We start from the raw sequence: 22,065 nt of genomic DNA on the forward strand, positions 1-22,065 counted from the left end.
TGCAAATAAATTCATAAAAAAATCATACAATGTGATTTTCTGGATTTTCTTTCTCATTTAGTCTGTCATAGTTGAAGTGTACCTATGATGAAAATTACAGGCCTCTCATCTTTTTAAGTGGGAGAACTTGCACAATTGGTGGCTGACTAAATACTTTTTTGCCCCACTGTAGGTACGGATACCCCCAAGGGACTACATCTTCCCCTCTCCCATGAACAAGAACTCAACATGCATAACCACTGAAGCATAACTGAAATGCAATTTGGAAACCAGTATTATTCTCTAACATGCTACTTCCCATCCTGAAACAGTATGAAAGCATTAAATCACACAGTATGAACATTAACTTAGGTACAGTCTCTTTTTGCTGTATATGGTCCCCAACAGTATGTTTTCTCTTCACGTAACAGTCTTTCAGCCACTCTGGTGGCTTCACATTCCGTTTTGGGTGCGCTTGTGACTCTGTGAGCATTCTCTCTCCTTCACCCTCTTGTTGTGCATTTTCTGTGGCCTCAGTCTGTGTGGCTGGTAGATCTGGAAGAGCTGTGAGGTGTGTTTTGTTCCTTCGTACCTCTTCTGAGCCTGTGTCCACCACATAGGAGCGTGGGGCATCCGCTTTCCTCAGCACTATTGCTGGTGTCTTTGAGTTTGTAATCCACAACATATCCGCCCCTACCTTTTGCCATGGCCGTTTTGGCAGTTCCGTTGCCATCATTGGCTCCGGATGACAAGGTTGACATTTTGTACAGACCTCACACTGGGCCACTAGCTTGGCAATCTGGGTACTCAGACCAAGCCACCACACTGACTGTTGAGCCCTCAGTCTGCATTTGGTTATCCCCATGTGTCCATCATGCACTCTGTCTAGCATTTCTGGTTGTAGAGTCTCTGGGATAACTATCCGTTATCCATTCATGAGAAGGTCTCCTTTACAGTGGAAGTCACTTTGGTGCACCCAATAGGGCTTCAGCAGCTGAGGCAGTTCCTCCTGCCTGGGCCATCCCTTTTTGCACTGCTGCACTATCTGTTGGCAGATGTGGTCTCATTGTTGAGAGGCAAGTCGTCCAGTGCTTTTGTCCCTAGCAGAGCCAACAGTGGCTTGTGATCAGTCTCTGCTGTAAACTGCAGGCCAATAAGGTATTGGCTGAGCCTTTCACATGCCCATGTGAAAGCCAACGCCTCCTTCTCCAATTGAGCATATCTTTGCTCTGTCGGATAAGCTTCAGGAGATGTATGCTATTGGACACCACTCCATGTTGTCCTGCATCTGTGTGAGGACCGCCCCTAGCCCAAAGGATGATGCATCTGCTGATACTTTTGTCTTAGCGTGGGGACGGTACTGGGCCAGCACTCTCTGTGAGGCCAGATCTCCTTTGATTTTGTCAAACGCTACCTGTTGCATGTGACCCCATGACCAGTCATTCTCTTTGGCTAGTAAGACTCTCAGAGGTTTGGTTGTATCTGAGAACTGTGGGAGGAACTTACCCACATATGTGGCCATGCCTAAGAAGGTCCTGACTTCAGCCACATTCTGGGGTCTGGGCATATCTGTGATGGCGCTGATCTTCTCTGGGTCTCTATTCCAGCTGCACTGATTTTGTGTCCCAAGAACAAGACCTCTGATTGTGCAAAAGTGCATTTTTCATTGAGTGTCCGGCCAGTCTTCTGGAGTAGGGTCAGAACTGCTGTGAGCCTTACATCATGTTCTGCCCTGTCCCTTCCTCACACGAGCACATCGTCCACGTGGACTATGACACCACTCAGCCCCTCCAACAGCTGGGACATGCGTCTTTGGAAATGCTCAGGACCGGAAGCGATTCCAAATGGCAAAACATGAAAACAGTAACGGCCAAACGGTGTTATAGACGTTGTGAGCGCCCTACTCTCTGATGACAGCGGTATCTGCCAGAAACCTTTGTGAAGACTTGTGAGCCATCCAACTGAGCCAGTGACTACTCAACAGATGGTAAGATGTGTCTCTCCATGCAGAGTGCCTCATTCAATTTAGTCATGTCCACACAGATCCTTATTTCCCCCATTGGCTTTTGGCACCACTACCATCCCTGCACACCAGTCTGTGGGACTCTCTATTTTAGACACCGCTCCAATTTCTTCCATCCTCCCCAACTCTTCCTTTACTCTGGCCAATAAAGGGATAGGCACCCGGCAGGGGGTGGTAAGGGCATACAGGACAGCATCCTCTTTCAGGCAGATTTTGTAGTCACCTTCTATCCTTCCTAGACCAGAAAACACTTTTGGGAATTTCTTTTTGAAAACCTCACCTGGGTCCTTCAGTTCGCTCACTCTCTCAATGAGTTGCATTGCATCAATTGCTGGCAGCCCCAGCAACGGTCTGGCTAGAGAGTCAATGACGAAGACAGGCTGGATGGCACTTTTGTCTTTACTCTCCAGTTTAATCACCAAGTGCCCTACCACTGGTAAAATGTTATTACTGGGCCCATACAGTTTTTTGTTTGTAGAGAGCAAAGGGCCATCTCTGCTATAGCTATACAGCCTAGTTGGGATAGCTGTCACTGCTGCCCCAGTGTCTAGTTTAAATGACACAACCTCCACATTGAGTTTAATGTCTGAATGCCAGCCAGTATTGTTTCCCTTTACTTCTCCCAGAAAGATGCTGTCCTGCTGTACCTCCTCTGAAACCTCATGCATTTGCTTTAATCGACAGACAGCTGAAAAGTCTCCTCTCCTGTGACATTTCCTGCATTCCGCATCCTTTGCTGGGCAAACCTTCCATCTGTGGAAAGGGGATTTCCCACATTTGCGATTTCTCCACGTCTGTCTCTGTTCTGTGTTCCCCTCTGTTGTTTTAGCTCTGTATGAAAATGCATGTATTTCCCCACTCTTCGTTCTGCAATGAGCTGCTGTCGCGCAGTATCGTCTGCTGTCTTTTTACTGTCTCACTCTGCCTAACCTGGTTTACAACTTTGGACAAGGTAAGCTGGGAATCCAACTGTAACTTTTCAGAAAGTGATATATTTCTTATTCCGACTACAATCCGATCTCAGATCAGCTCTTCCCTGAGCGCGCCAAACTGACAATGGTCTGCTAGTTTGTGAACAGCTGTGATAAAACTGTCAGTGGTTTCACCCTGCTCCTGTTTGCGCATATTAAACCTAGCTCTTTCAAAACAGTCTTTAACGGCACTGTAGTTAAGTTTCTCTTCCTCGGTCAACGTTGAAGCATTTAATATATCCTCGGCTTCATCACCCATAGAGTAGATCAGTGTATTAACTTGAAATGCCTCATTTTTCACGTTTAAGCCTGATGCTACCCTGTACCTTTCAAAGCGCCTGATCCATTTCGGCCAGTTTTGAATGTCCATACAAAGACTAATGCGAAATCCGTCAGCACTTGCCACTGGCCTGTCCGTGTCTGCGCCAGAGCCCGTTGAACTTGGAGTCGCAAACCCTGAAATCCCGCCAGCTTCTTCCTCTTGCAACATGTTGCTTAGCAGTAAGTCCTTGCTCGTTAGCTAGCACAATAATGATATGCGCTGTTTTATCTCCAACACTGTTCCCTCCCTGCTTTGAAACAGCCTGAATGTATGATTTACTTGGTACGTCCTTCACGTTTATGTGAATTTTAAAACCACTTCTGACACCATGTAGTATGATCTAAAATAACCCCCAAGAGACATCCTACTACACACATGAGCAGCATTGCCCCAATAACCACTGAAGTAATGAGCCAGCAAACACTGTCTGGGAAAAGTCCACTCTGAACCAAGACTGAAGTCGTGTACAGCAGTAAAGGTCGACCAATAGCAACAATGGCAGATTCCCACTAAGACTTCTAATGACAAATAAAATAAATATAATTGTTCAAGCAAAGGTCACTCAAATCTATATAGATGTTCCCTACCTCTACCATTTGACACAAAACTTATTCTCTGCCCCAAATGGCACCCTATTACATATAGTGCATTACTCTTGACCAATCATATGGGTCCTGGTTAAAAGTAGCAATATAAAAGGGAATAAAGAGCCCCATGGGTCACAGTCTTAGTATAGCTGTCGTTCTCCTCAAGCCGTTGGACATGAAACGTCCTGTTGCGGCAGTGTTAGCGGTGTTATTAAGTGAGGTGCGTGACGTACCGGCGTGTAGCTGTGCACGATGCTGTTGAGGTTGACTGAGGCCAGGCTCTGGTCAGAGAGGCTGTTATTGAGGCTGCTCCTGGGGCTGTCGCTGTCCTCCTGCTCCGTCTTGTACAACACTACCTGGAACAAAGATGGTGGTTGTTAATATCCCCAACTGGAACAAAGATGGCCAATGTTTATATCACTTGCTGGAATAACAGACCTGCCATGTTTGAAGAATTGTTATGAGTACCAATTCAGCGTGGCGGGGGCACCCACACTGCTCAAATCAAAGGCAAATGCACTTTTTTGGCCTAATATTGATGTTGGCAGAAGACTTATGGGTACGTGGTAATTTTCTGCTCTTCAGTAGCTAACTAGAAATACATTTAAATGTACAAATCAGGGTTCTCCCTAGGATTTTCTGACAAAGTGGTGCTGGTCTAAGGCTGGGTAGGGGGAGTTACGGAAGGGGTCAGTCAACTCCCCCCTCAGGAGGTTGGAGCATTTTGCATTTGAAAAACCTGTAAATGCCATTTCTAAAAACCTAGAGTCTAAAAGGTACTTTGGGATTTATCTACTTCCCAGAGTCAGATGAACACATGGATACCATTTGTATGTCTCTGTGTACAGCATGAAGGAAGATAGAATTGGCTCGCAAAACTACCTCTAACTAGCGTTAGCACAATGACTGGGAGTCTATGGGTATCTGCGAAGTCTATGGGTATCTGCTAGCATGCTATTTCCAGTCATTGCACTAAAGCTAGTTAGCAATATCTCTAGCGCTAGTTAGCAACTTCTTTCACACTACATGCAGAGACATGAACATGGTATCCATGAGTTCATCTGACTCTGGGGAAGTCCCTAAGTATCCATTGAAATTATAGCAAACAATGTAGCCAACACAGAAGTATTCTGTTTGATTCTACATTAAATTGAGGTGGTCTCTATGAAACTTTCAAATGTTAAACTTAGGGGTAATGATTATTCTAATTAATAGGTGTCTTAATGTGGATAGTCTAGTGAAAAAGTAAACTGTCTTCATTTTGTTTGGGGAGACAATTCTGACTAATTCAATTACTGGATGCACTGGATGTAGTAGTCTAGTTTACAGTAGGCTATTTGGAATCCCACAGGATAGCTCCCTGACTATATGAGCTTGTTTCAGATCTCCATCCCTGACATAATGCATCAAGTTAGGTCTGACTACTAGGCTACCATTTATTCAACATGCCTTGTTGCCAACTATTATCACATCATTAGCAGCCTACTGTTAGACATTTAGATACAGATCGTGAACTGATTAACCCTTAAAAGCCTTTGGGAAGGGGTTCTACGAAGCTAACATATGGGATTATTTTAAGATGGTCATACCATGGATCATTTAGGTATTTGATTTAGAATTTTAGGACCCCTGTAGGTATAATTCATTGATCAAATATTGAATTTGACCTTTACTGCTATAGCCCATAGAAATGCATTGAATAACACAATCATAAATGGCAAAACAGACATTCAAAAATGAAACAATAAGGAATAAGGTTTTGAAGTGTCGTTCCTATATCTAGAAGATAAGAAGGCTAATAAATTATCCCCACAAAAATTGACATATTTAATCCCATTTTTTTGCTGGCACAAAACTACTTCCATACTTCCCTTCACATTTTAAACCGGTACCGGATTACCTTGAGACGAGTTCCGTGACGCTTGTATCTGTCGTAGAACACCATCGTGTTCGTGAGTCTCCCCTTTCCATTGTGGGGTCATATTAGTTTGTTGCCCAAACGGTTTGATGCTCCAGACAGAAGTTGGCACATCAGTGGAAACAACTTCAAACGAGTCCCGTAGGGCTTGTGGGGTTCGTGGAACAAACAGAGAAAACCAACGTGTAGGCCAAACAGTTCGCCCGCTACAAATGTTTTCCTGAGAAGAGCAATTTTAGGGATGTCTCTTGGACTGACAACGCAGGTGCGGAAGGCCGACACTAGCGACATAGATTGCGACGCAGCCCATATACAGTGGGGCAAAAAGGTATTTAGTCAGCCACCAATTGTGCAAGTTCTCCCACTTAAAAAGATGAGAGAGGCCTGTAATTTTCATCGTAGGTACACTTCAACTATGACAGACAAAATGAGAAAAAAAATCCAGAAAATCACATTGTAGGATTTTTAATGAATTTATTTGCAAATTATGGTGGAAAATAAATATTTGGTCAACTACAAACAAGCAAGATTTCTGGCTCTCACAGACCTGTAACTTCTTCTTTAAGAGGCTCCTCTGTCCTCCACTCGTTACCTGTATTAATGGCACCTGTTTGAACTTGTTATCAGTATAAAAGACACCTGTCCACAACCTCAAACAGTCACACTCCAAACTCCACTATGGCCAAGACCAAAGAGCTGTCAAAGGACACCAGAAACAAAATTGTAGACCTGCACCAGGCTGGGAAGACTGAATCTGCAATAGGTAAGCAGCTTGGTTTGAAGAAATCAACTGTGGGAGCAATTATTAGGAAATGGAAGACATACAAGACCACTGATAATCTCCCTCGATCTGGGGCTCCACGCAAGATCTCACCCCGTGGGGTCAAAATGATCACAAGAACGGTGAGCAACAATCCCAGAACCACACGGGGGGACCTAGTGAATGACCTGCAGAGAGCTGGGACCAAAGTAACAAAGCCTACCATCAGTAACACACTACGCCGCCAGGTACTCAAATCCTGTATATATTAAAAAAAAACATATATCTCTAGCACAAACAGACAGCTTTTAATGGGGATTTTTCAAATGTTAATTAGATCGTCAATCGACCCTAGGGGGTTAATTAACATAGGCCTACTACTGTAATAGTTTATCATAACTTTCTGTGAAGGATGGTATTAGCGTAACATCTCTGTATGCCTTGTCTGTTTCCATTTACGCAACGCCGCACGTTTCCCTGCTCGTCAATGCACTCGCGCCTACTACCGCTGTGGAGATCAAAGCATGTGCGGGCAACAAAGTGTTCTTGCTTAGTTGACTAAACGCTGTAGCTAACTACCTTCGTCGTAATAACGACGTAGCTAAGGAGCTAACTACAAAATAACACGTAGTTATGTGCTTTACTAACACATACAATTTGGGAAAATGTATTTGGCAAACAGCTCGTTCTCCATTTTTCCCTACCCCTTTTCCTCATCGTTGGTATCAAAGGAAAAAGTGGAGCGCTACCAGAAGAGGAAAATAGTAGGCTATTACGACTATAGAGATTCTCTCCTCGCCCACAATGTGCCAACTGGAAACCTATTTTTTGTACTAATAGTTTTTCGTACTAATACGTTGACTTCAAATTGTGTGCGGGTTGGCAGGTCGGTAATAAAGATGGGCGCCATTAATATCACTACCTTGAACAAAGGTGTATGGGTTTGCATGTCATTACGACAGACAACTACCTTGTTAGTCACAGTGTTGATTGCCAGAGTGGGAGAGGCATCTCCGTACATGATACAGTCCATTCGCAGGGACTCCGATTCCAGGCTGTAGGGGGTGGAGGCCTGGAGAACAGGACAGAGTAATATAAGGGAGGGATGGGAGAGGGCTGTCTCTTGGTCTCTCTCTACAGCAGTGGTGGAAAAAGTACCCAATTGTCATACTTGAGTAAAAGTAAAGATAACTTAATCGAAAATTACTCAAGTGAAAGTCAACCAGTAAAATACCATTTGAGTAAAAGTATTTGGTTTTAAATATCAAATGTAATTGCTAAAATATACTTAAATATCAAAAGTAAAAGTATAAATCATTTAAAATTCCTTACATAAAGTAAACAAGACAGCACTATTTTCTTGTTTTTTTAGCCAGGGGAACACTCAAACACTCAGACATAATTTACAAACAAAGCATGTGTGTTTAGTGAGTCTGCCAGATCAGAGGCAGTAAGGATGACCAGGGATGTTCTCTTGATAAGTGTGAATTTGACAATTTTCCTGTCCTGCTAAGCATTCAAAATATAACAAGTACTTTTGGTTGTCAGGGAAATGTATGGAATAAAAAGTACATTATTTTCTTTAGGAATGTATCGAAGTAAAACTTGTCAAAAAAATAAATAGTAAAGTACAGATAACCCCAAAAACTGTAAAGTACTTAAGTATTTTTACTTAAGTACTTTACAACACTGCTCCACAGAACATTGATGGGATAGATAGCATATAATATTGAGCGAAAGCATTTGCCAAGAATGTTTTCATTAATCAGTAAACCATAACATAATATTAATAATTATTACAGACACAAAATGTATCTTTCACCATTTTGTCTACCCTCACTTGCCTGGCTCCCAAAACTGCTTACTGAAAGAGGATTGGTTTGCAACAATGCAACTTTAATTTATGATAAACTCCAAAAGAGGGGAGAGAGTTGCAAAATCCATGACAGAGGTCTGTGTATTTGGGAAGAATGGCTTGATTCAAGAGTGTATGAGGAGAGATGAATTAGTCCTCCTGTATGCCTACAAGAAAGAATAGTTGGTGCCTCGGCCCTAACAACATTTTACTTGCTATTTGACCACGTTATATACCACAGAAGAACAGTTAGATGGACTACTCACCTTACAGACAAACAATGGCTATGATATGTGCATCAAAAACAGAAATACCTTATTACACAAGTATTCAGACACTTTGTTATGAGACTCGAAATTGAGCTCAGGTGCATCCTGTTTCCATTGATCATCCTTGAGATGTTTCTACAACTTGATTGGAGTCCACCTGTGGTACATTCAATTGATTGGACATGATTTGGGAAGGCACACACCTGTCTATACAAGGTCCCACAGTTGACAGTGCATGTCAGAGCAAAAAAAAAGTCATGCGGTCGAAGGAATTGTTCGAAGAGCTCCATGACAGGATAGTGTCAAGGCACAGATCTGGGGAAGAGTAGCCTAAAAATGTTGCAGCATTGAAGGTCCCCAAGAACACAGTGGCCTCCATCATTCTAAAATGGAAGAACTTTGGAACCACCAAGACTCTTCCTAGAGCTGGCCACCTTGCCAAATTGAGCAATGGGGGAGAAGGTCCTTGGTCAGGGAGGTGACCAAGAAGCCGATGGTCACTCTGACAGAGCTCCAGAGTTCCTCTGTGGAGATTGGACAACCTTCCAGAAGGACTACCATCTCTGCAGCACTCTACCAATCAGGCCTTTATGGTAGTGGCCAGATGGAAGCCACTCCTCAGTAAAAGGCACATGACAACCCATTTGGAGTTTACCAAAAGCCACCTTAAGACTCTCAGACCATGAGAATGAAGATTCTCTGGTCTGATGAAACCAAGAGTGAACTCTTTGGCCTGAATGCCACTGGCACCATCCCTACGGTGAAGCATGTGAGACCTGAGAGACCAGTCAGGTTGAGGGAAAAAAATAACAGAGCAAAATACAGAGAGATCTTTTATGAAAATCTGCTTCAGAGCACTCAGGACTTCAGACTGGGGCGACGGTTCACCTTCCAACAGGTCAACAGCCCCAAGCACACAGCCAAGACAACGCAGGATTGGCTCGGGACAAGTCTGAATGTCCTTGAGTCGTCCATCCAGGGCCCGGACCTGAACTGGATCGAACATTTCTGGAGAGACCTATAAATAGCTGTGCAGCGACGCTCCCCATCTAACCTGACAGAGATTGAGAGGATTTGCAGAGAAAATTGGGATAAAATCCCCAAACACAGATGTGCCAAGCTTGTAGCATCATACCCAAGAAGACTCAAGGCTGTAATTGCTGCCAAAGGTGCTCCAACAAAGTACTGAGTAAAGGGTCTGAATACTTATGTAAATGTAATATTACATTTTTTTGTTTGCAAAAATGTCTACAAATCTGTTTTTTGTTTTGTCATTATGGGGTATTGTGTGTAGATTGAGGGGAAAAAATAATTTTTAATCCATTTTAGAATAAGGATGTAATGTAACAAAATGTGGAAAAAGACATGGGGTCTGAATACTTTACAAATGCACTATACTGCATTGAAAACCACATACTAAAATGCTTTGTCTGTTGCCAATAGATCTAGAGAAATAATATGGAACACACACTCTTTTGACAGTGAAAGACGGCTATATTTCTGTGAGCCAATCTGACAACTCTTGCAAATCTGCCAGCAATGCAACCGAAGCGTACTAAAAGGGTCATAGGGCTTACGCGTAATAAAAAATGACTAGGTTCTGAATTAATGTTTGTGATTTTTAAAAAAACAGAAGAAAATATGTTTAACGGAAGCCTAGGGCCTTGTGTGTTAATTAACTGGAAAAGAAGCCTAGAATACTCTACCTCTTTTCTCTCCACTCCCTCTCGCTCTTCCTCTCTCTCTTGTTCTCTTCCTTCCTGCTCTTTCCCCTTTCCATTCTCTCTCCCTCTCATTCACTATTTTGCTTTCTTTCCCCCTTCCTGTCGCTCTCACCCTCTCCCTTCCGTTCTTCCCCTCCCTCTCTCTTCTGCTTGCCCTCCCCTCTTCTCATTGGGCTGTGATGATTGTGCACTTTGGTGCTCTATGCCTGCTTTGTTTCCGTGGTGATGGGTAGGGCAGTGGTAGATGCGAAGGGGGAGAGTAGGCTTGCTGCTGCTCAGGGCTCAGTGAGCTGCAGCGCCGTGTTCATTCAGGCTCTCAGGTCACTGAATGCCAGTGGTATAGTGATAATTCTATAGGGGCAGAAGAGACGTGATTTTTCACAGCATGATATCACCATCTCAAAGTAGATAGGTGATAACTGTTGGCCGAAATGAGACAGGATCATGAGACGTTTTACATTAAGCATAGAATGCAAAACTCAATGTCCATACACGGTAGCCTAGAATTTGTTTAGGAATTTGTTAAATTTATATTGATCTGACGAGGAACAATTGATTATCGTCTCTTATATACACTGAACAAAAATATAAATGCAAAATGTAAAGTATTGGTCCCATGTTTCATGAGCTGAAATAAAATAGCTTCTTGATATAAAATAGCTTCTTGACACCTGTCAGGTGGATGGATTATCTTGGCAAATGAGAAATGCTCACTAACAGCGATGTAAACAAATGTGCGCACAACCATTTGAGAGAAATAAGCTTTTTGTGCATATGGAACATTTCTGGGATATTTTATTTCAGCTCATGAAACATGGGACCAACACTTTACATGTTGCGTTTATAGTTTTGTTGAGTATACAGTACCAGTCAAAAGTTTGGACACAACTACTCATTCCAGAGTGTTTATTTTTACTATTTTCTACATTCTAGAATAATAGTGAAGATGTCAAAACTATGGAATAACACATATGGAATCATATAGCAACCAAAAAAAAGTGTTAAATAAATATATTATATATATATATATAAAATATATTTTATATTTGAGATTGTTCAAAGTAGAAACCTTTTGCCTTGATGACCACTTTGCACACTCTTGGCATTCTCAACCAGCTTTGAGGTATTCACCTGGAATACATTTCAATTAACAGGTGTGCCTTGTTAAAAGGTAATTTGTGGAATTTCTTTCCTTCTTAATGTATTTGAGCCAATCAGTTGTGTAGGGGTGGTATACAGAAGATAGCCCTATTTGGTAAAAAAACACATAATGGCAAGAAGAGCTGAAATAAGCAAAGAGAAACAACAGTCCATCATTACTTTAAGACATGGAAGTCAGTTAAAACTTTGAAAGTTTCTTCAAGTGCTGTCGCGAAAACCATCAAACACTATGATGGAACTGGCTCTCATGAGGACTGCCACAGGAATGGAAGACCCAGAGTTACCTCTGCTACAGAGGATACGTTCATTAGAATGAACTACACCTCAGATTGCAGCCCAAATAAATGGTTCAGAGTTCAAGTAACAGACACATCTCAACATCAACTGTTCAGAGGAGACTTCATGAATAAAGTCTTCATGGTCGAATTGCTGCAAAGAAACCACTACTAAAGGATGCCAATAATGAGAAGAGAGTTGCTTGGGCCAAGAAACACGAGCAATGGACATTAGACTGGTGGAAATCTGTATTTTTTTTTATGATGGTGTGGGGTGCTTTTCTGATGACACTGTTGGATATTTATTTAGAATTCAATGCACACTTAACCAGCATGGCTACCACAGCATTCTGCAGTGGTACGCCATCCCATCTGGTTTGCGCTTAGTGGGGTGTTTTCAACAGGACAATGACCCAACACCCCTCTAGGCTGTGTAAGGGCTATTTGACCAAGATGGAGAGTGATGGATTGCTGCATCAGATGACCTGGCCTCCACAATCAACTGATCTCAACCAAATATAGATGGTTTCGGATGAGTTGGACCGCAGAGTGAAGGAAAAGCAGCCAACAAGTGCTCAACATATGTGGGAACTCCTTCAAGACTGCTGGAAGAGCATTCCAGGTGAAGCTGGTTGAGAGAATGCCAAGAATGTGCAAAGCGGTCATCAAGGCAAAGGCTGACTACTTTGAATAATTTGTTTTAACACTTTTTTGTTTACTACATGATTCCATGTGTTATTCATAGTTTTGATGTCTTCACTATTATTCTACGGTGTAGAAAATAGTAAAAAAATATATTAAAAAATAACCTTGAATGAGTTGGTGTGTCCAAACATTTGACTGGTAGTGTATATATGCTACATTTGTGCAAGCCGCAGATGACCGTTAACAGGAGCAGTGTAAATTGTATGTCAGCCCATGTGAGGAAAATTCAGCGGTGTCGGAAGCTGTTGCTTTCGTCCTGACTCCTGATGACCGGTCTTTTGGGATCACCTGGTCCACTCTAATTTGAAATCCAGTACTCACCATTTCTCCAGAGCGCGGCCTCTTCTTTGGTCTGGTGGGCAGTGTGTCCTCTTTAGGGTTGGTGTCTATAGCCCAGTAGGACCCCTGGAAACCAAAACAAACAAGATATTAACACTACCCACTGGGTAGAAACTGGTTGAATCAATGTTGTATTTACATGGAAAATACATTGGATTTGAAAAAAAGTCATCAAATGTTGTTTTGAGGGTGAAATCGGCGACAGGGTTTCATGTGAATATTATAAAATCTGCATAAAAATAATATTTTCCCATCAGAGATGTTTTTCCATCAAATTGATTGGTTGTGGATAATAGGCTTTGTGTGATGATGTAGTGCACCTAAATATAACTTTTGTGGTTAAATTCATGTATCGAATAATGAATACAAGTTAAATAGGTTTGCAGCCATTTTCAACTCTACTGATGGTTTTGTCACAAATAAATGTGTGCGTTACATAGCGAATGTGCCCACTCTGGTCTTGGCATGTGCACTCTAGCCAACAGCTGGCAGATACTGTATACAATGCGGGTAGGCTAGCCTACATGATGACATTATTATGGATTATTTTTGTCAAATGGCAGCCAAGAATCGATCATCATGTCACCAGAATAAGACCATCAATATTTATTGGAAAGAGCCTCAAGCTCATCACTGTGCGCTTTCACCACCATGTGAAGTTCATCATTTATTTAATCTGTAGAGTAAATAACTGCATGCTTTCCAAGTCATCACATTGTCGCGGGACCACACAACATATATCATCGTGTGACTCCAAGTTTACTTTTACATGATGGTTATTATATCAATATTTGCATAAATGCATTTCCACCGCCATCTCTCACATAATGAATTTAACCAACACAAAAACGATCCCACCTTGTCTAGTGTATTTTGTTAGTCGATATTTGGTAAATTTACAGACAAATTTTCCATCAGGCCTCTAGTTACATTTTTTATGTACTTTACGCACATAAAAAGGTTGGACCTGTTTACAGTAACCAAATTTCAATGTTTTCTACCTTTATATTACTCCAACTACCCCAATTCATGTTCTTAAGTAAAAAAAAATATATATATAAAAATAGATGACACCATTAAAACCAATTAGGGTTCCGAACATTAAAGCCAATTATCTCAGAATCATCTTTTTGCTGATAGAACCTTATAGTCCAAGCACTCGATATGTTGAATTTGTACCTATAAAATGTCAGATCTTCAATGTTATATCCAGCACAGAAAAAAAACTATAGGCTGGGCAGCACCTCCTACTGGAGCAGTGATCTACGTACAGCTACCCTTTGGTATCTTATCCAGGGTTTTTACCAAGCCCAGCCCTGCTTAGCTTTGATATTTGTCATTGACTATTACCAACCTGCTATCGTGAAAATTACTGTTGCGAGATCTCCACTTAGAAAACTAAATAGATTCACTATCAAAGTCACACCAAAGGATAGGTTTCGTTCTGCCCCTGAACAAGGCAGTTAACCCACTGTTCCCCGGTAGGCTGTCATTGTAAATAAGAATTTGTTCTTAACTGACTTGCCTAGTTAAATAAAGGTGAAATTTAAAAAATCACTTGTACAGTGCCTTCAAAAAGTATTCACATACCTTTTCCAAATGTTGTTGTGTTAGTCTGAATTCAAAATGGATTAAATTGAGATTTTGTATCACACAATATCCCATAAAGTCAAAGTGGATTTTTATTTTTTTAAATTCAAAATCCATTTTGAATTCAGGCTGTAACACGACACCTTCACTTTTTCCACATTTTGTAACGTTAAAGCCTTATTCTAAAAAAAAAAAATCCCTCAATCTACACACTATACCCCATAATGAAAAGCAAACGTTTTTTTTTTACATAATAGCAAATGTATAAAAATGTTAAAAACAGAATTACCTTATTTACATAAGTATTCAGCCTTTGCTATGTGACTTGAAATTGAGCTCAGGTGCATCCTGTTTCCATTGAAAGGCACACACCTGTCTATATAAGTTGACAGTGCATGTCAACCAAGCCATAAGGTCGAAGGAATTGTCAGTAGAGCTCCGAGACAGGATTGTGTCGAGGCACAGATCTGGGGAAGAGTATCCGAAAAATGTCTGCAGCATTGAAGGTCACCAAGAACAGTGGCCTCCATCATTCTTAAATGGAAGAGGTTTGGAACCGCCAAGACTCTTCCTAGAGCTGGCCGCCCCGGCCAAACTGAGTAATCGGGGGAGACAGAGCTCCAGAGTTCCTCTGGGGAGATGGGAGAACCTTCCAGAAGGACAACCATCTCCATCAATCAGGCCTTTATGGTAGAGTGGCCAGACGAAAGCCACTCCTCAGTGAAAGGTACATGACAGCCCGCTTGGAGTTTGCCAAAAGGCACCTAAAGGACTCTCAGACCATGAGAAACAGGACTTCAGACTGCGGCGAAAGTTCACCTTCCTACAGGTCAATAACCCTAAGCACACAGCCAAGACAACGCAGGAGTGGCTTTGGGACATGTCTCAATGTCCTTGAGTGGCCCAGCCAGAGCACGGACTTGAATCAGATCGAACATTTCTGGAGAGACCTGAAAATAGCTGTGCGGCAACACTCCCCATCCAACCTGACAGATCTTGAGAGGATCTGCAGAGAAGAATGGGAAAAACTCCCCAAATACAGGTTTGCCAAGCTTGTAGTGTCATACCCAAGAAGAATCGCTGCCAAAGGTGCTTCAACAAAGTACTGAGTAAAAGGTCTGAACACTTAAATCCATTTTTTTAAATACATTTTTACAAATGTACACCTGTTTTTGCTTTGTCATGTAGATTTGTGTCTTGATTGATAAAACATTTTCTTATCCATTTTAGAATAAGGCTGTAACGTAACAAAATGTGGAAAGGGGTCTGAATAGTTTCCAAATGCACTGTATACTCAGTCTCTCTGTGCATATCTGAGCTAAGGTTAACGCAATAATTGAATGCTAAGACAATGATTGCAAGATATTATCTCCTTGTTTCTTAGCCTCTTAATACTTGCATAACGGTAAACCTAGACATGTGCATCTCATAGTATTCCGAGGGGTGATGCGAGGCTCGTAACCTTGGCTATGCGCACTGGATACGGTTATGGGCCTATCGCATTCACATAGTAATGGAGTCAGATTGATAAATGTAGTTTATTATTAAAATATTCAACATCATTTTTACACATCTACATAATGGAGACCCCTCATCCTCAGTTGATGTGGATTTCCGCCAACCTACATAATGGTTAGATCATTTCCACCAAACAAAATTGTGACATCCAGTTGATGGTGATCTTCTATATTACACTACAATAGTTTCTAGTCTAGTGGATAAACCGTATGGTTCAAGAGAAAATAGCCTAATTAATTACAAAAGCATCTCATCAACAAAGGCATTATTTTCAATTAAAGCTTTATTGAAAAAAGCATCTCATCAACAATGGCATGATTTACAATTAAAGCTAGAGTCCTTAATTGAAACAATAACAAAGCAGGCAACCCGCCTCTGTTTTGGTAAAAAGCTGAGATGGGCCTGGAGAAATGTAATCATTCTCAAATTCATACACAGAGCTACGGATGCAGGGACTGACCATGCTGTACATTAAAAAAATCTAAATGATGGTTTTAACCATGTTTTGAGGCTATAGAGTGTTTGTTTACATTTACATGGTTTACAAAGTTTGGAGGAAAACAAACCTCTGTTTTGGGTTTTGATGGGGTTGAACTGAGCTCATTTATAAGTTATCACTTAAGCAAAATCTGGTAACTTGATAAAGCACTCTAACTTCAATGACATCTTATTTTGACATTGCGTTGTTTTTAGCTGTATAGATAATGTACACTGCTCAAAAAAATAAAGGGAAAACTTAAACAACACAATGTAATTCCAAGTCAATCACACTTCTGTCAAATCAAACTGTCCACTTAGGAAGCAACACTGATTGACAATACATTTCACATGCTGTTGTGCAAATGGAATAGACAACAGGTGGAAATAGGCAATTAGCAAGACACCCCTAATAAAGGAGTGGATCTGCAGGTGGTGACCACAGACCACTTCTCAGTTCCTATGCTTCCTGGCTGATGTCTTGGTCACTTTTGAATGCTGGCGGTGCTTTCACTCTAGTGGTAGCATGAGACGGAGTCTACAACCCACACAAGTGGCTCAGGTAGTTCAGCTCATCCAGGATGGCACAACAATACGAGCTGTGGCAAGAAGCTTTGCTGTGTCTGTCAGAGTAGTGTCCAGAGCATGGAGGCGCTACCAGGAGACAGGCCAGTACATCAGGAGATGTGGAGGAGGCCGTAGGAGGGCAACAACCCAGCAGCAGGACCGCTACCTCCGCCTTTGTGCAAGGAGGAGCACAGCCAGAGCCCTGCAAAATGAGGCCACAAATGTGCATTTGTCTGCTCAAACGGTCAGAAACAGACTCCATGAGGGTGGTATGAGGGCCCGACATCCACAGGTGGGGGTTGTGCTTACAGCCCAACACCGTGCAGGACGTGTGGCATTTGCCAGAGAACACCAAGATTGGCAAATTCGCCACTGGCACCCTGTGCTCTTCACAGATGAAAGCAGGTTCACACTGAGCACATGTGACAGACGTGACAGAGTCTGGAGACGCTGTGGAGAACGTTCTGCTGCCTGCAACATCCTCCAGCATGACCGGTTTGGAGGTGGGTCAGTCATGGTGTGGGGTGGCATTTCTTTGGGGGGCCGCACAGCCCTCCATGTGCTCGCCAGAGGTAGCCTGACTGCCATTAGGTACCGAGATGAGATCCTCAGACCCCTTGTGAGACCATATGCTGGTGCGGTTGGCCCTGGGTTCCTCCTAATGCAAGACAATGCTAGACCTCATGTGGCTGGAGTGTGTCAGCAGTTCCTGCAAGAGGAAGGCATTGATGCTATGGACTGGCCCACCCGTTCCCCAGACCTGAATCCAATTAAGCACATCTGGGACATCATCTCTCGCTCCATCCACCAACGCAACGTTGCACCACAGACTGTCCAGGAGTTGGCGGATGCTTTAGTCCAGGTCTGGGAGGAGATCCATCAGGAGACCATCCGCCACCTCATCAGGAGCATGCCCAGGCGTTGTAGGGAGGTCATACAGGCACGTGGAGGCCACACACACTACGGAGCCTCATTTTGACTTGTTTTAAGGACATTACATCAAAGTTGGATCAGCCTGTAGTGTGGTCTTCCACTTTAATTTTGAGTGTGACTCCAAATCCAGACCTCCATGGGTTGATAAATTTGATTTCCATTGATCATTTTTGTGTGATTTTGTTGTCAGCACATTTAACTATGTAAAGAAAAAAGTATTTAATAAGAATATTTCATTCATTCAGATCTAGGATGTTATTTTAGTGTTCCCTTTATTTTTTTGAGCAGTGTATTTTTGATGTTTTTAGTGTTTTGAACACTTTGAGAAAAAAAAAATGGTGCACTAAAATTACAAAAAGTTGAGTTAACTGATTAACTCTGACAGCCCTAATAGGAACACACATGGATTATCCGCTCTCAGTCTCATAACCCAAAACAAGTTGATCATGTGAATACATACATGATTTAGCTATATTTATGTCTCTAAGGTGGCCAATCACAGTAACAAGAGAGATGTATTGCTACCTTTGTTTTACACAGTGGTTACCCCCCGAGTTTAGGCTCTGGCCAGGTCCAAGTAGAGCTAAATCAGGTGAAAACCTCTATGTGTCAAACTACAGGCCTCGGCCGAGGATTCCAGTTGAATTATTAAGTTGATTCATTTTTCAAACAGTTCATATCCCTATGGCGGAGCTCAACACTCCTTGGTCAAAACAATATTGGTAAAACCGAAAAAGAAGGGTAGCCTGGAATCCAAATTGAACATATCATTTTTGTTTCACCATTGTTACACTTCACTGATTCAGTCTGGCCATGCATTCATTGTAACAATTTTTGCCTATATGTTTAATGAGGGGCATTATGCAAAATGTGTCAGCAATTGCACCACCTTCAACCAACCAGATGACCAAGACTTTAGGCATAATTAATAAATCAGCAATTGACCACGTGGGATTTGGGGTTAAATCGGAGGTAGAGTTTATTTTTTGCAATATTATTACATTCACTCGACACAGATACAGTACACTTAATAATATTGCAAAATTATGTTCACGTAAAAAAGGGTTTCATCAATTGTTTGTTTTTACATTAAGTCTAATCAACAATTTTCAACCTCATTGGTAAGCAATTTGATATGAAACACACTGAAACACAGACTCTGCTTTCTCATACCAAAACAGGTGGCTATATAAGTTAAAATTGGAACCATGAAAAACTGTCATTTGGACAGCTCATGAATTTAAAAAAATAAATAATATTACTCTGCACATTTTAAGTCATGCCCCACTCTGTCCTTGACAGTGTTTTAATGAGTTTTAGGAGGGCATGTCATTTTTTGAATGGTTTTCCACGGTTGCCCCGGTGCCATGCCCAGTTGATAATCACCCCAAAGGTGCCGTGCACATTTGATAATCACCCCGATAATTGCCTCAACTGAACCTAAACTATACCAAAACTAATTTCACACATATAACAGATGAAATAAATTAAGGAAAGTATGATGGGGGAGAAAGAGGGGGAAAAGGGGGGAAAGTGGGTGAGTTGATGAGCGAGGGGAGGTGAACGACGCATAATTGGGTAATCACCAATTGTGAATGAAGAACAGGGTGACCCATTATATTGTATTGATCTATTCTAATTATAATCTCAAAATGGTAAACCCTATATCAGTCGACCGAATCCAAGCAGTCCTATCTGTCTACTCTGCCCATCTCGGAGTACAACAGTGAGAACGTGCGTAATTTACAATGGCAAGAAGATCAAGATGATTGGATGCACATACTGTGTTAGCGATGCTACAAAATCTGAATGAAAACAATTCAAATGGTTGGAAAGAAATTAATCATGACATCTATGATGATTATTCTTCTGATTCTGAGCCTCAGCCTGAATCTACAGTGCCTTCAGAAAGTATTCATACCCCTTGACTTATTCCACATTTTGTTGTGTTACAGCCTGAATTCAAAATGGATTAAATACCAGTGGTGGAAAAAGTACCCATACTTGAGTAAAAGTAAAGATACCTTAATAGAAAATGACTCAAGTAAACATCACCCAGTAAAATATTACTTGAGTAAAAGTCTAAAAGTATTTGGTTAAATATACTTAAGTATCAAAAGTAAAAGTATGAATAATTTCTAATTACTAATATTAAAGCAGACACGTTTTATTTATTTTTATTTCCAGATAGCCAGGGGCACACTACAAAACTCAGACATCATTTACAAACGAAGCATTTGTGTTTCGTGAGTCCGCCAGATCAGAGGCAGTAGGGATGACCAGGGATATCTTCTTGATAAGTGCTTGAATTGGAAAATGTATGGAGTAAAAAGTACAAAAAAAGCTGTCAAAAAAAGCTGTCAAAAACATGAACAGTAAAGTACAGATACCCCAAATAACTACTTAAGTAGTACTTTAAAGTAGTTTTACTTAAGTACTTTACACCACTGTTAAATATCCCATAATGACAAAGTGAAACCACATTTTTAGAAATGTATTCACACCCCTGAGTCAATACTTTGTAGAAGCACCTTTGACAGCGATTACAGCTGTGAGTCTTCTTGGGCATGTCTGTACTGTGTCAGCTTTGCACATCTGGATTTGAAAATGTTCTCCCATTCTTTCTTGCATATTTTCTCAAGCTCTGTAAAGTTAGATGGGGAGAGGCAGTGAACAGCAATATTCAAGTCTTTCTACAGATTTTCAATGGGTTTCAAGTCTGGGCTTTGTCTAGGCCACTCATGGACTTTCACATTCTTGTTTTAAAGCTTTCCAGCATTACTTTGGCTGTATGCTTGGAGTCATTGTTCTGTTGGAAAGTAAATCTCTGCACCAGTCTAAGCTCGTTTGCACTCTGAAATAGGTTCTCATCAAGATTTTTCTGAATTTGTCTCCATTCACTGTTCCCTCTATACTTACCAGTCTCCCAGTCCCTGCCGCTGTAAAGCATCCCCATAGCATGATGCTGCCACATGCTTCACAATAGGGATGTGTTAGGCGGGTGATGAGCCTGGTTTTCTACAGACATAACACTTTGCATTCAGACCAAGGAGTTATATTTTTCTCATCAGAACACAAAATATTTTGTGAGTTTTTCACGTGACCTTTTGTCAACTCCAGGCGTGCTGTCATGTGATTTTTTTTCTCAGGAGTGCCTTCTGTCTGGCCGCTCTCCCATAAAGCCCAGATTGATGAAGTGCTGTAGAGACTGTTGTCCTTCTGGCAGGTTCTCCCATCTCAGCCAAGGAACTCTGTAGTTCTATCAGTGGTCATTGGGGTCTAGGTCACCTCCCTGACCAAGGTCTTTCTTGCCCATTTGCTCAGTTTGGTCGGACTGCCAGCTTTAGGCAGAGTCTGGGTAGTTACATATTTTTTTTAATTTCCCAATGATGGAGACCACTGTGCTCTTGGAAACTTTCTACATAGTAGAAATTGTTTTAAACTCTTCCCCAGATATATGACCTATGAACAGTTCCTTGGACTTCATGGTATAGTTTCTCCTCTGACATGCGCTGTGGGACCTTATGGAAAGGTGTATCTTTCTAAATCATGTCCAAACAATTGGACACAAGTGGACTCCAATGAAGTTGTCGTGACATCAAGGAAAATCAAAGGAAATTGGATGCACCTGAGCTCAATTTGTAGTGTCATAGGAAAGGGGTGTGAATACTTATGTAAATGTGATATTTCTTTATGTAATTTTCAATAAATATGCCAAAATTCTAAAAACCTGTTTTCACTTTGTCATTATGTGTAGATGGGTGAGCATTTTTTTTAATTTTAATCCATTTTGAATTCAGACTGGAAAGAAACAAAATGTGGAATAAGTCAAGGAGTATGAATGTTTTTTACATTTATTTCACCTTTATTTAACCAGGTAGGCCAGTTGAGAACAAGTTCTCATTTACAGCTGCAACCTGGCCAAGATAAAGCAAAAGCAGTGTGACACAAACAACAACACAGAGTTACACGTGGGATAAACAAACGCACAGTCAATAACACAATAGAAACATCTATATACAGTGTGTGCAAATGAGGTGAAAATACTTTCTGAAGGCACTGTACAGCCCCGAGACCTTAGCGCAACAAAGT

At 41.5% G+C, this 22,065-nt stretch overlaps 1 protein-coding gene across 1 annotated transcript in view; it reads right to left on the reverse strand.

Annotated features, from left to right (window-relative positions):
* LOC109908679 (forkhead box protein J3) overlaps window positions 1-22,065 on the reverse strand; it is a 97,992-nt gene that overhangs the window by 19,583 nt on the left and 56,344 nt on the right. Inside the window, exons 5-7 of the mRNA XM_020507331.2 lie at window positions 12,871-12,954; window positions 7,531-7,632; window positions 4,116-4,238 (exon numbers count right to left, since the gene is read on the reverse strand). Coding sequence (XP_020362920.1) covers window positions 4,116-4,238; window positions 7,531-7,632; window positions 12,871-12,954 — 309 coding nt within the window. The remainder of the gene's footprint in view (window positions 1-4,115; window positions 4,239-7,530; window positions 7,633-12,870; window positions 12,955-22,065) is intronic.

The sequence above is a fragment of the Oncorhynchus kisutch genome, linkage group LG17, assembly GCF_002021735.2.
Source record: "Oncorhynchus kisutch isolate 150728-3 linkage group LG17, Okis_V2, whole genome shotgun sequence".
Lineage (NCBI taxonomy): Eukaryota > Metazoa > Chordata > Actinopteri > Salmoniformes > Salmonidae > Oncorhynchus > Oncorhynchus kisutch.